We start from the raw sequence: 14,336 nt of genomic DNA on the forward strand, positions 1-14,336 counted from the left end.
AAAAGAGATTATGGGACGAAGATGAGACATTATGTGCCAAGCGTGAAATAGCAGAATGGCTCGGCTCAAAGTAGGTTTTTTATGATTTGTTTAAGCCTTCTGTACTAAAACCCAGTATAGACCAGAAACACGCGCAAACGTATTATATCTCTATATGAATAATTTTGAATTCTCTAACCAAAGGTTAGATGAAGCATTTCGAACATTATGCTCCAAGTTATTTTTAAAAGGTGAATCGCAGCAGCTTGATAGAATTATTGAGGCCTTTGCTAAGCGTTATTATGATTGCAATCCAACAACATTGTTGCATTGCATTGACGTTGTGTATGCCGTTGCTTATTCTTTGTTACTATTAAACACCGATTTACATGTCGTTTCCGACTGGGCCAATAAAATGACTCGAAGCAATTTTGTGAAAAATACTATGGAAACGATCCAATCACTGGTGTTCCCTCATATTATGCTTGATGATTTCAGTAAACAAAGAAAGCGCCGAGCATCCAATGTTAGTCATCAAAGCAAAAGCAGTAGCGAATCTTTATACCAAATGAAAAGAATTGACAGCTCTTCCCGATCGATCATTTTGGAAGACGCATTAAAGTCAAATATATCTCTCGAAACCGGACTAACTAGAACACAAAAGGTTTGGTTAGGAGATATCGAGAGTTTATTAAAGGTAAGGAGAATTATGCACATATTGAAACTATTTATTAAATTTGAGTTTACATGTAGGATATGTACACTGCAGTGAAATCCAATGGCATTGACCAAGCAAAGAAACAAATACCACAGAGTACAAGTACAATTAATTTGTACAGGTCAAGAACTTTGCCTAAAAACGATGCAGGAAAAACTCCATCATCTTTCCGAAGAAGAAGAGGCCAGTCAGTCATCAATCCCTTGGATAATAAATTGTCCTTCTCAGTCAGTGAACTAAAGCAAGGTCTTGTGATGCGAAAACATGTCATGGAAAGCACTGATAAGAGGGCGCGTAATCGACAATGGCAGCTTTGTTATTTGGTTATGAATGGAACTGAGCTAGTAATGCATAGGCCAGTTAATGTATCACAACAGCAAAACATCCAACAGACTTATGATCAAAAGGCCAGAAGGAGGAGGAGTATGATGTTATGGAATCAATCTGTTTGCTCTTTACAAGACATTCTATCCCATGGAGGAGGGGCTGAGGATTGGCAAGCTGATCAGGAGGGAACACCTCTAGGTATATTGGAAATGAATCATACTTATACGAGTGCTATACCACCACCAGGATGGAATGGACAAAGACCCCATGTTTTCCGGATGGAAACGGCAGATGGTGGCTTATGGCTATTCGAATCCACAGATATGTTTGCTATACAAGCATGGGTAGAAGCTGCAAATACAACAGCTGCTAAAATTAGTAAAGGGCCAATGACAGGTGCAGTTTGTAATATTGACTATGGTTGGGGTGCCAAATGGGATAATACGACAACGGAATTCACAACAGAAACTGTGCCTGTATGGTACCCTCCCACCCCTTGCATGATCAAAAGTACATTGGATGTGAATTATCAATATTATGACTTTGAAACACAAATTACAAATCTCAATGAAGAATTGACTCGCCATAGAGGGCTGAAGATGTCTCTCGATAAAAAGGTATTAAGTCATTACCTTATATGTTACCTTTACTTATGATTTTTATAATAGTTCTCTCCAGGCAATAATCATGGTTTAAATAGCATGCAAGCATTGACTAATTGGGATAGAAAATTGCAGTTTATATTACATGAATTGGTCAAGCTAAAGTGTTATAAAGAAAGCCTTCATCAGTCACTCACTTGACAGGCTCCATGATTTGTAACCCCTCTTTCCCCATGACACATTTTAAATCCCTCCCAGTCTAATAATAATAACTCCTTATTTTGTCATGCATAAAGATAAATATAAAAATTCGTTGATGTGTTATATTATAAGAAGTAAAAAAATTAAACATGAAGTCATGATTTCATAAAAGAGCAAGGGCACAAGATGAGATGCCTTTGATATATGTAGTCGTCCGTATTTTCCAATCGTATCATCCGGAAATGGTGCAGATTGAGAAGGTCTTGCACTCGACATGATGGAGGAACTTGAGCCGGTGTGGATCGGAAATGCGGGGAAATGAGTGAAAACAAAAGATGTAGGCGATGGCGAGAAAAATTGTAAAGAGGTGTTGCTACCATTAACACCTAGTGTCATACTTGCATTTAAGGTTGTTGAGATAGTCACTGTAGCTGTGGGAATAGCTATAGCTGTTCGACTGTTCTCGTCTATGATTATTGTTGTGGTCATATTGCTAAACGATGTACTATAAATCGTGGTTGTTTCTTGTTGACTATATGTAAAATGAACTAATTGTAATATTAATATTAAAGAAAAGATACGCATTTTATTATATGTAAAAAGAGGAAGAAGAAGGAAAGAATTGAAAACAAGATTATGTTTTATACGACTCAAATAGGAGAGAAAAAAAGGGGTTCCTTTCAAGCAAAAACATTTGTTTGTTAGATTTTATACTTTTTGGCTGCTGCCCAATCAACTATAGGACTAGCTATCAATTTTGCCCAAATAGCGACATATCCAAACCATGAAGGTATATATACTTCCCTTTCTCGGTTATCAGATGCCAATATAATTCGCTCGGCCACTTGATTGGGTGATAATTTATTCGTTTTTGATCCGGCTATCGTTCCATCTCCTAGAGATTTATCCACCGCAGAGTGACGAAGCTCTGTATCTACTGTACCAGGACAGATCAATCCAATGTGCACATTCAGAGGTTTTAATTCAACACGAATCGAATCGAAAAATCCATGTATCGCATGCTTAGATCCAGCATATAATGCACGTGTTGGAGCTCCAACCTTTCCCGCCATGGATGATATGACAATGTAATTGGGTGCTACTGAGCTTGCAATCAATAATGGTAAAAATAATTTGGCTGACCAGACGGCTGCAAAGTAATTGAGGGTCGTGATGTGTGATAAAGCTGAATTGACTGCTTCATTTTTTTCTTGGTGGATCTCGACAACATTACCGGGCTTAACGCTAATGCCACAAGATTCTAAAAAGGGCCTGACTGATATCATACCAGCACAATATATAACTGTGTCGACACCTTGTAATTTATTTTGCGTCAAATCGGCCAGCTTTTTTAAGTCGCTTTCTTTAGTGACATCGCCCGCAATGTACTCAACATGGGGTGATCCCCCTTCTTCACATTCCTTTGTTACTTGCTTCAATAGTTCTTCCCTTCTAGCAAACAATACAAGTTTTGCTCCTCGAGAAGCATATTTGAGAGCACAGTCTTTTCCAATACCCGACGAACACCCGATTATAACCACTCGTTCATCTTTGGGTTTTAACTTCCTTGTACGCTCTTGACTTGACTTTTGTTTGTAAATGTAATGTGCAAGCAAAATAGCTAACGCTCCGGACACTAATTCTTTTTGCATTTTTTTTTTCTTTTCTTTTCGTTAAAGACAAAAAAGCAAAACAAGCAGAATTAAAATGCACCTTTTATTTCACGAGCCACACGTGCTAGGAATAAGCTGAAGTTTAATATCTGCGAAGTGTGTAAATGTGTCAGCAAATACAAATATAATCATCGGCTGGTAATTTTAGGCACATTATTTTTAATAGTAGTACCGACAATATTATTAAATTAGTGCGAGGTTTGTTATCTCAAATCATCATTTACGCGAAAGCTAATAAAATTTATTGTTTAAAGTAAAAAATCTTTGGTTGTGCCAAGGTTTAATTATTTTTACATGTCTGTATTTGATACACCAAAATCGAGCATTTGAAAAGATGTTTCTTCATGACTATTTATAAAAATAAGCAGTTAATTCTTATGGTTGTCACACATTCGACATGAGTACTCACTCTCTTATGGCTACAATGCACCGTCTTTTATCAAATGTAACCCACCATACCCCTTTGACATCAGTGACCAAGTCATACAAATGTCTACCAGTTTTAATGTCCCACATCTTAAGACCCCCTTCAGAACCAGATATAACCTTTTCGTCATCATGCTTGAAGCAAGTGATAGCACCGTCGTGTCCATGTTTACCAGCTAGAACGTGCTCACATACGCCTGTATCTGGATCCCATACACGTAATGTTTTATCGGCAGCAGCAGAAACAAGATGATTGGGTGTAAGTCCTAACAAGCCTACTAATATGGAATGGCCATCTAATTTATGCAAACATTCACCAGTGATTATGTCCCAAACATAAACCGTGCTATCCATACTTCCGCTCATACACTGTTGTCTGATGGGATCGATGACTACAGCGTATACATTACTTGTATGCCCTTCCATTCGATGCAGCATTCTTCCCGTTTCCAAGTTCCAAACAGCGACAGTATTATCATAACTTCCACTAACCAATGTATTACCATGAGCAGCAATGGACCTGACAGAGTTTGTATGACCAACCAATAAGAATTTAAACCATGGATTGGATCCTTCGCCTACATACGGTTCAGTCTCCTGGCTTTCTTCATCTACGTTTGGCAAATTCCACACTCGAATGGAAAAATCTCTAGAACCGGTGACGATAAGAGGTTGACTGGGTTCCAATCTGCCGTTGATCATGACAGGTTCCACTATTTGCAAACAACGAACTGTGGATGTGTGGCCTTTAAATATATGCGTGCATATTCTCTTCTCAATATTCCAAACTCGAACCGTTCTGTCAATTGAGCCACTTACAAGTGTATTACCGACATATTGTAAAGCCCAAACACCCCCAAGATGACCCTGCAATTGCTCCATTGGGCCAGCTGGATCGTTGGTATTGTATATATTGATCATGGAATCAGTTGCTCCGGAAACAATCTTTTCTTCATCGAACTGTAAGCAAGTAACAATGTAGTCCTTATGTCCTTCAAATTCTATTCTTTTGAACTTTCCTTTCTTCCAGTTGGACTTTAGGGTATACTGTCTTTTGTAATATTCTTTAAAAGACATTTTGTTAGAAGGTGGTGAAAGTTCAAAACCATCTTTCCTTAACAATCTGTGCCACGTATTTTTATCGCCTTCAATGAGAGTACGCCATTTTTTACTGACACGGGATGCTGTACAAAGTGTTTTAATGTCAAGATGACTAATAACTTGTAGCTTTAACTCGTGTGGCAAAGAAGCAATAAAATCTCGTTTTAAAATCGGCATAATACTTGAATTGACAAACTGAAGCGTACTTGTACTGGACCTTTTTAGTAGTCGAAATAAAGTATGTGCTTGTGTCTGGGGTGACAACTTTTCAAACTCTTTGGCTAGCAAAGGGAGTTGTTGTATTGTTTGAACAATTTGTTGCTGCTTGTCGGGTAGTGTTGAAAAGTCTTGTGCCATATATTTCATTACTTGTTCTTCCACAATACGAGACTTTGGTGTTGTTTCTTTGATTGTATGTGAAGAATGCTATATATGTTTCTTAATATGTTTTTTTTCTTTGTGTCGCTGACGCTAATATTTAGTATATTCTCACCTGAAGATTGGCAGTTAAGCAAGAAGGGACGGGTTCATTAAGCAAAGGATAATTTTGTATTGTGGCAGCATGATTACTAGCATCAATTTGTCCCTCGTTAGAGTTAAGTGTAATTTGTATAATGGAATGGTCTGACATGAAGAAAAAGGATAACTCATTTTAAATAAAAATAAAAATGAAATATGTATTCGATTAAAGCACTGTGTAATACTTAAGTCACACACATACATCTGCATTTGCCCCTCCATCGCCACTAAAGCTTAAATATAAGATATGGTAGACAGGTTTGTCTTGGTCTGGGTGCTTTTGATTTGTAATCTTATCGTTCGTAATTTTGTATACATCATGTGTAGCATTGTGACTTCATTTCACACATAGACTTCATAAATAAAGACCTTGTTATAAACAGCTTTTGGCTACCCACTTTTTTTCTTTTAGATGTTTACGTTTTGGTTTCGAGATTGCAATAAATTTTATCGATCAATTATATTGCAAATAATGCAAGTTAAATACTATCAACAAATAATAAAAGCTTCCTTTTGAAGTACTCATGAATAGTTTTCTTATTTATAACATAACTACTGGTATTTGACAATTTCGCCTACAATAAAGCAATGTATATGAAAAATATGGTTTTGGTCTGACCTCGACATAAATTGGTCAATGATGAGATTATTAAAATGTGTTTCTAAAGTTGAACGTACATATTTTCTATCATGCATAATTTATCGAGTAATGTACCTTGCTCAATTAGCAAAGTGTCTTGTCGGACTGATTGTTTTCTACCCCTCCTCCCCCAATTCGCATTGAAAAATCTTCTCATTTCATGTAAAATCATAAAAGATAAAATACAGCCATGTATAACTATCTAACACAATGTTGTTCCCCAGTTCTAAGCAAACCCAAGATATTTATTACTTAGTGAACATGTTAAATTATAAAAAATTCCTTCTATATAACTTGTAGTGCAGCATTATAACATATGTTATGTTAAGGGAAAAATTGTATCGACCAGGTGATGCTTGATAATGTTTTTGAACATAGTTTCATAAGTATATCTACTATGTGGATATTTATGCATTATCAACTAACGGGAATTAGTTTATTGAATGCTATGGTTTATCATTTACTGACAACGTCACAAGAATCAGGAAACTAATAAATAAGACAGAACCAAAAAGTAACTACATTAAAAAATTTAGACTTTAAAATTTGACGTATCATCTGTGACGATACCCTAAATTTGCAAAAAGCAGAGTTGACTTTGTGTTCACGACCCCCCCCCCTTTTTAACGATGTTATTGGTTGGTGATCACTGTTTTTCAAGGAATACAAAATCAGAGTTAAAGCGTTTTCCAATTTATCTTATTTAATACAATATCTAATGGGATGGGCACCTAAGCACCTATTATTAATATAGATGAAAACATCATCGTCCGTTTTAAAGACTTATTTATCAACAAAATGAAGAAAAATATATTGGTTGATCTATGGTGGCGATAAATTTAGATATAGGAATTGGCATGACCATACACTATAACTACTTCACAAAAGTGTACACTTCCTTGTTGGTGTCTGTCAGCTTTACGAAGGTCAAGTAGTTAAAGTAAAGCATACAACCATTTATCTCGCTCCGTGTAAATTTGATCCGATTTCGGGGAGAATAGTGTTACACGCGCATACAATATGTGGTTAGTGTAGGTTGATGCATCATTTTACTTTAAAGTATGGATCATATCCGAATTCCATATGCCTGCACGAACTAAAATCAAGAATAACAAAAGTTATGATTTATATGATCGAATTGCGATATAGTGTCTTTTAATAATGCGCTTTGATTTAAAACATGAAAACAAACTACATGAGGTTTGTATCTAAATAGAAGCTGTTGTAGTTTTCTCGAGTATTATGATTTATGAATGGGCGGTAGTCTTAAAACTAACTACTCGTATGGTCTGTTATAATTGTAACCTCCATCTTAGAAAACTAAAGGTTATATATATCTTGATGGAAGCTTACATCATGCAGCCTTTTTTTTATTCGTCCCATGCCCACCATTTGACCAACTTATTCTACCAGAAAACGGGCTGAGATGCATTTTTTATATACTTTTTTTTTTCGTTACAGCGTATGTATGAAGATAATCTGAAGTAGTGACTTAAAAATGATTTACAAGACCTTTTTTTTTTATAGTTGCAATAGTTATCACTGTTATCTAAAGATTACTGATCGTTTTTAAAGTATTTGTGTCTTGAGTTTTGTCGCACAAGCACAAATATTCCTCCGAAATTCTTAGAGCCTCGGGAAGGGTTATTAAATGTCTAAATAAGAACTTTTAGTGGCTCAAGGATTAAGCAGCAAGTTACGATCTAAAATCTGTGTTTGTTTAATCACATTGTCACAAAAATATACTTTTAAAATTGTGTGATCCTTTGCTTACGTTCCTGAACCCCCAACAGCCAATTTTTTTAATCGCAGTCAGTGGATGTAATTGCCAAATTGAGCGTCTACTCCACTGTAGGACTGGAACTTAAAAACAACGTTACACAACATTATATGTGCTTATTTGCCAGTTTACTTAAAATCTACTTTCTGTTCATGTTCAGAATTTTTGTCTGAAACTACAAGTCAGTTAACACAGATCAATTTAGTGAAAGCAACCATTTCGATTGAGTAATCAAATGAACCTAATGGTGCTTATTTTTAAAGCGTAGGATTTCTATCCGATAGTTTGTTTCTGTACGTTATCAGCTGCATAAGTTACATATTTTCTCCTCTAACATGCTTAGGACAAAGTCTATAGATTGCGTTTATTTTCAATAGACGTCTTAGTATAAAGCAATATATCTACATGACATATTGTATCGGTAGATCATGCCAAAGGACAAGGGTAATTACATAACGGTGATACAAAAGGCCGGAGTATCCGGTGATAGTTGTAACAGTAACAATGAGTAAACTACCAAATTTCTATTCCAAAATAGAGAGCTAACATTTCGGAACTGATCCTGTTCCAAGAGGACAGTATTATGATGTGTATCTGAGTGTAACTCTGTGACTGATTTTCGATATTGTAGCAAAAATTGAAACACCAACCTCATACATACTTTTTCCTTTTCTCTCTTTTTTTACTTTTTCTTTTGCTATCTTCTTATTTCCATAAGACCTCCTTTTCTACATATGCCTTCCCGAATACAATTACAAGTAACGAATGTAGATTACAAGAGACAAGATCCCGTATTTTGGATAGAAGTAAAAGTAATTCAGGTGCAATAACGAAAAGCATAAACCAGTTTATACTAAACATGCTTTTTTTAGACCACCCTAACGAAGTACAAACAAAAACAGAAACGCTTTCCAAGATACTATTCGGAATTGTCGAAATTGCATGATCATTTAGCTTCAACATTGGATGATGTATTAATACCAGCTCTACCAACTTGTCCTACCCCTCGCTTAGACAAAGAAGGAAAATTGGTTGGAAGACAGTGGTGGTTAAGTATCAAACTTCCTCACGAAAGCAGCAGTGAAAAGGTGGATGCAGGTTTAGTAGAGAATAAAATTCAAGATTGGTTAGATAGAGTATCCGAACACGAAAGAGTACAAGATAGCGAGGGACTACGAGAGTTTGTCGAGAGTGAAGTGGCCAAGGTAAAAAATAAAAAAAAGGGCTGTATATGTGTGTATTTTATTATATTTATGTTTATACAGTTTAGGCCTACATCAAATAACTTTAAATCAAGAAATAAATTGCCTTTAATTAATGTATCGGAAGAAGACATGGAACCTGAATTTGAATATTGTATGAAAGAGTTGACTACATTTTCCAGCAATTTAAGTCAAATAATAGCAAGATTAGAAAAACTGGTGAATGAGGAAAATGGTATTTTGTGGGGTAGTGATATGATATTGTGATTTATTATTAACATTATAGTAGAAATGTCTATTTGCTGGATGAATTTATCTTCATCTTGGGTTTCTTATGGCGGTATTGAACGAAATCCCGGTTTATTTATGTAATTTATTTATAGATACTGGTTACACCGACATTCTTTTAACAAGTGATTTTAGATTATACAAGTCTGTGGCAAAAGGATATCAACAATTGTCTGATTTAGAGAGATTCCAAGCGATAGCACTGAACGAGACAATAGGCGATGAAATATTATACCAGACAAGAAATTGTAATTCCGCACAGGTAATTGAAAGAAAAATATGGGAAATCATGCAAAATTCAAGTTGTTAACTATGTTAGTAGAATGCAATGCAAAGAAGATTGAACGCATTATCTGACTACCTAACTAGTAGAAAAATTACTGAATCCAGTCTAAAGAGTGTAGAGAGGCTTAAATCGTCTACTATTATCGATCGACAACAAGCAAGCGAAGCCATTGCTATTTTAGAAAATGTATGACGCTAAAATTAATAATAGCCCTATATGATGACTAAAAAGCCATATTTCTTTTAGGCTCGAACAAATCAAAATGCAAATAAAGATAGGTTTAATAAAGTGGATACAAATCTTAGAAACGATATCGAAGAAAATTACAGGCCCAACGTTAAAAAGGACATGCTGAGGGCTATAAAGGAATTTGCTAAAAGTCAACTATACCTGGAAAAGAAGAAATTACTCATCTTTCAAGAAATTCTTGAAAATAAAAAGATGTGACGACATAATTTTAAATCACAGATTTTAATGATTTATAAAAAAAAAAAATACAACCGCGTTTTATTTTATTGTTTTGTTTGAAATATAATTGTCATCTTTATAATGAGCGAACAAACATTTGAAAAGGGCGTTGCACCTCCCAAGGTTAAGCTTAACGGATCTGGTCTCCGTATTGCTATTGTTCACACACGTTGGAATTTTGCTTTGGTTGACCAACTTTACAAGAAAGTGTATGATACCTTAATTGAAAGATACAATGTTTTACCCGAAAACATCTATACCGTAAGTTATAAATTCGTCTAGAACACGGAAATGATGTTTTAACAACGATTTTAAGGACACTGTTTCTGGTGCCTACGAACTTCCAATGGCTGCCAAACAATTAATCGAACTTTCCCAATCTCAAGCTTCCGAGACAGCAAGCGATTTGCTTGGTTCTCCTGCTTTAGGAAATGTAAAGAAGTCAGATAGAAAGACTGGGCCTTTCGATGCTGTCATCTGTATTGGTCTTGTTATCAAGGGTGGAACTGCACATTTTGAATATATTTGTGATGCTGTCACACACGGTATTATGAAGGTTCAATTAGATACTGGTGTTCCAGTTATGTTTGGTGTTTTGACTTGTTACAACGATGAACAAGCTATTGCTAGATCTACCACAGAAGATGGTTTCCATCATGCTGAAGAGTGGGCTGCTGCTGCCGTTGAATCCGGTTTAAGAAAATTCAAGAAACTTTAAACTTGTCATTGTTGCAGAATAAAATAAAGTTTTGACATTTGCAAGTCATCGATTGTACGATCTTGTAACTCCGTAACAAATAAAAAAACTATATATATATATATATAAAGAGAGATTTATTGCTTTTTCGAAAGTGACCTAGAAGACCTGCGAAGACCAGGAATTTCATCTTTCTGTTTTAAACGATTGTCTTGTTTTGTCGTAGGGATTTTTTCAGTTGAAATATCCTGTGTTGCACTTTTTTTGACTATGGTCTTTTTTAAAACGGATTTTCTTAAAATTTGCCTAGATGGAGCAAAAGCAGAGGTTCTGCCAGCGACAGTTTCGAACTTGAGAGAAACACCATTTGGAAGTTTTTGGCCTGTTTTTTTACCTTTATTCCACCTGTATTTCATTAACCAATCCTCGGGAAATTTAGACTCATCGGCTTCTTTTTTAACAGCAGTTTCACACACAAATTTTAATTTTTCATACAGAGCGGTCAGTTCATCCATTGTTAACGTATTTGTATACTGAGCTGGATGAATCTTAGCTTGGTACAAAACTTCGTCTGCCACCCAATTTCCTACACCTGCAGAAAATGATTGGTCCAACAAGAGTGCCTTTACGGGAACAGCGCGTCTAAGCACTAGCCTGTTAAAAATATCAGGTGGCGGTAAACTTAACACAGGATCAAATCCTAATTTCTTTATAGGATCTTCAAGCAAAGGGTCTTTTCCTTCAACGAGTCTCAGTCTTGCCAACCTTCTAGGATCTTTAAATGCAAATTGTATCGTCTTCTCTTTATCGTAAGGATCCTGGAATGTGATCAAAAGTTTCCAGAATTTTGGAGGCCAATTTTCTGGCTTCTCTTCATGTTGAAACTGTATTTGTTATGTTATTTGATTGTCAGGGAGTTCAAAATTATTTGCTAACCCTGATACCACCAGTCATGCCAAAATGCGCTACCATACTCGGTCCTTTATCGAATACTTAACAATAATTAAAATTAGCGACTTGATTATATATGTTAGCAAATAAATAACATGTACGAAGAATAAAGTATTTTCCCCATCGCTTCGTGTCAACCAATGTTCTATCTAATATTTTTTCGGAAAATATAGTGGGAGTAATATCTTTAAAAACAAGAGCATCAGGTTGCTATGATAGAATCCTTGTATTAAATTATGACCTCTACAAAAAAGAAAAAAAAAAGGCTATTCTTACTGTTTCAACATGTACTATTTTATGATTAAGCAATTGTCTATGAATGCGCAGCCTAGCACGTTCAACCTATAAACTCATTAGCTAGTACGACTTTTGTCCGTTTTTTCTTCTCACCTCTGCAATTTCAGGCATGATGTTTTTCTTAAAAAAAAAGAAAAGTTACTTTTGAAAAGACCTAAAAATGTATTGAGACAGATAAACAGATAAGCAGATTAATGCCACTAAAACTCAGGCAGAATAAGAATAATGTTCAGACCAAGTCATCTCATTAGGTTTTGGAATGTCTATACCCCGCCAAAATAATTAAAGTGTAAGCGGCCTTCAAATAGTGTAAGCGGCTTCCCAAATATAAAGGATTAGCCCTACAGCAATCAAATATCTGTCAAAAACACATTGCGCAACAAGCATCTGAATTGATAAATCACATACGCTACTTCAAGTAAGCTTAAATATCTGATGTAATTTATGATTCAGTTATATACGGGAATTGTTTCTTATTCTTATGAAAGGAGGACAGGACCTACAACAAAGGCTATTGGGGTGTCACAATGATATAGGTTCAAATGCATTGAGTATCAGATAAATTAGTGAACTGAAACTGAACACAACAATATCCTTTTTTCTGGCTTACCATAAATTATAATTAAATATTTCAAACAAGAGTAATAAGTCTCAAAACATTACAGAGCGTCCGAATGAACAAATAAATAAAAATGGGCACAGTGCTGGTTGTAAACGTAAACAGATCGATAACCAATGCACTATGACATTTTTTTCTTTTGCTAATTCTTCGAGTAAAGTCGTACAATTTGAAGCCTCTACAAGCACCGAACAGGTATGAATCATGCAGATATTATGCTCTCAAACATATTGTTAACATATTGAATTCTAAGCCCCAGTTTGATACAACTGGTATTAAAGACAAATTCCCATAAACACGGAGGAAGCCGAAAAAAGAATTTGAGAAGATTTAGATGACCAAACATTCGAAGAATTAAATGAGGAAACATTCAACGAAATTGACGGATTTGCGTCTACACTTTCTTTTGATAGTGAAGTCTCCAAATAACACGACGCTCTTTAGCAAAGATTAGGAAAGAACAACAAAAACAAGAATCACTTTTCTGATGAGTATAAAAGAGGAGCTTTTTGGACACAAACATGAAGCCTTATTTGCTTTGGCAAATAGTGTAGATCCATCAGAGTTGTATCACCCCAGAACTTTTATTTGGTTAGCCGATCACTTGCATGACAATCTGGTGTCTCTCCTATGGATCTGATATTGAATCTAAAGGATTTGTTAGAAAAACTGAAACAAGAAGAATAACTGATTTAAAAGAGTATGTAATTATATGCCTTGTTTTCTTTATTCAACGGCCAAAGATTATTAGATATTCTTGCGTAACTTTGAAAAACTAATGCACTTTCTATAGCTGCTTTTACATAATGACAAGGAGCTACGGGTGTAAAAATTCGATCAAACAGCATTATTTCAATGCGTTTGATTCCGGAATCATCAGACAACTTCCGTTCCGAATGCAATCTGACTTCCCAGCTCTTTTAACACATGAATCTGCAATTTCAAAAGATTTAGCTAAACTGTGCTGTCAGTGGCGTCTCGGGTTTTGGAAAGACGCATTCCACTTGATAGATATGCCATTATCACAAAACCATGGTATGTATAGAGATCTTTATCAGTGTTTTAGAGATGCTTTATTTGTTTGCAATCCAGCAGACAAAAAAATGTCTAAAACTATTTGTACACTATCAACACTGATTTCAATGCATACATGGCAAGTCATCCAGATTTTATTCCGAAGCGAGTCGAAAGATGAGTCCCCCCAACTAACCAACTATTACCTCCTGCTGTTAAGCTTCTCTTTGATCAGTATGGGTACTTACCATGTGTCAAGATAGGATTTCCGCTCTTCGATAAAGAATCTATTAGAATAAATCCAAACATATTTTAAGATCCATTGAGTTGGGTCATGTTTCTGATCTGATTGATGGCCCTTCATTGTACAGAGAAACTGGTAAAGATAATAATGGGATAATAAAATATTCATGCTTCAGAGGTTCCAGCTCCGTAGAAGGAAACCACCAAAACATCATACGAAAATTCTCGTCCATCAACTCTGGTCCTCGTCTTGCCGATTCAGTTCTTGGAGACTTTCGACTGTATCATAACATCGAGGTACTTTA

The 14,336-nt window shown here is 35.5% G+C and overlaps 6 protein-coding genes across 6 annotated transcripts; 3 read left to right on the forward strand and 3 right to left on the reverse strand.

Annotated features, from left to right (window-relative positions):
* Positions 1-154: 154 nt before the first annotated feature.
* Positions 155-1,680, forward strand: EV154DRAFT_421721 (uncharacterized protein; the record flags this gene model as incomplete). The annotated part of the gene is made up of 2 exons (XM_051596047.1): positions 155-676; positions 733-1,680. The coding sequence occupies 2 exons, from the start codon at positions 155-157 to the stop codon at positions 1,678-1,680; spliced, it is 1,470 nt and encodes a 489-aa protein (XP_051457010.1).
* Positions 1,681-2,387: 707 nt separating this feature from the next.
* Positions 2,388-3,517, reverse strand: EV154DRAFT_510913 (uncharacterized protein). The gene has a single exon (XM_051601754.1). It carries the CDS (start codon positions 3,477-3,479, stop codon positions 2,529-2,531), a length of 951 nt encoding a protein of 316 aa, XP_051457011.1. The 5' UTR covers positions 3,480-3,517; the 3' UTR covers positions 2,388-2,528.
* EV154DRAFT_510914 (WD40-repeat-containing domain protein) lies at positions 3,479-5,657 on the reverse strand. The gene is given in 4 exon segments (XM_051601755.1): positions 3,479-3,498; positions 3,704-3,705; positions 3,717-5,453; positions 5,521-5,657. 1 exon segment carries the CDS (start codon positions 5,391-5,393, stop codon positions 3,906-3,908), a length of 1,488 nt encoding a protein of 495 aa, XP_051457012.1. The 5' UTR covers positions 5,394-5,453; positions 5,521-5,657; the 3' UTR covers positions 3,479-3,498; positions 3,704-3,705; positions 3,717-3,905.
* Positions 5,658-8,641: 2,984 nt separating this feature from the next.
* EV154DRAFT_510918 (uncharacterized protein) lies at positions 8,642-10,356 on the forward strand. Its single transcript, XM_051601756.1, has 7 exons — positions 8,642-8,778; positions 8,839-9,171; positions 9,232-9,403; positions 9,458-9,536; positions 9,592-9,718; positions 9,779-9,928; positions 9,989-10,356. The coding sequence occupies exons 1-7, from the start codon at positions 8,701-8,703 to the stop codon at positions 10,187-10,189; spliced, it is 1,140 nt and encodes a 379-aa protein (XP_051457013.1). The 5' UTR covers positions 8,642-8,700; the 3' UTR covers positions 10,190-10,356.
* Positions 10,260-11,018, forward strand: EV154DRAFT_510921 (6,7-dimethyl-8-ribityllumazine synthase). Its single transcript, XM_051601757.1, has 2 exons — positions 10,260-10,471; positions 10,527-11,018. The coding sequence occupies exons 1-2, from the start codon at positions 10,292-10,294 to the stop codon at positions 10,926-10,928; spliced, it is 582 nt and encodes a 193-aa protein (XP_051457014.1). The 5' UTR covers positions 10,260-10,291; the 3' UTR covers positions 10,929-11,018.
* Position 11,019: 1 nt separating this feature from the next.
* EV154DRAFT_510923 (DNA glycosylase/AP lyase) lies at positions 11,020-12,515 on the reverse strand. The gene is made up of 5 exons (XM_051601758.1): positions 12,249-12,515; positions 12,135-12,200; positions 11,960-12,068; positions 11,844-11,899; positions 11,020-11,791 (listed from the first exon to the last, which is right to left on the reverse strand). Exons 1-5 carry the CDS (start codon positions 12,264-12,266, stop codon positions 11,045-11,047), a joined length of 996 nt encoding a protein of 331 aa, XP_051457015.1. The 5' UTR covers positions 12,267-12,515; the 3' UTR covers positions 11,020-11,044.
* Between the last annotated feature and the right edge of the window lie 1,821 nt (positions 12,516-14,336).

Source organism: Mucor mucedo (assembly GCF_025094135.1).
Source record: "Mucor mucedo strain NRRL 3635 chromosome Unknown EV154scaffold_53, whole genome shotgun sequence".
NCBI lineage: Eukaryota > Fungi > Mucoromycota > Mucoromycetes > Mucorales > Mucoraceae > Mucor > Mucor mucedo.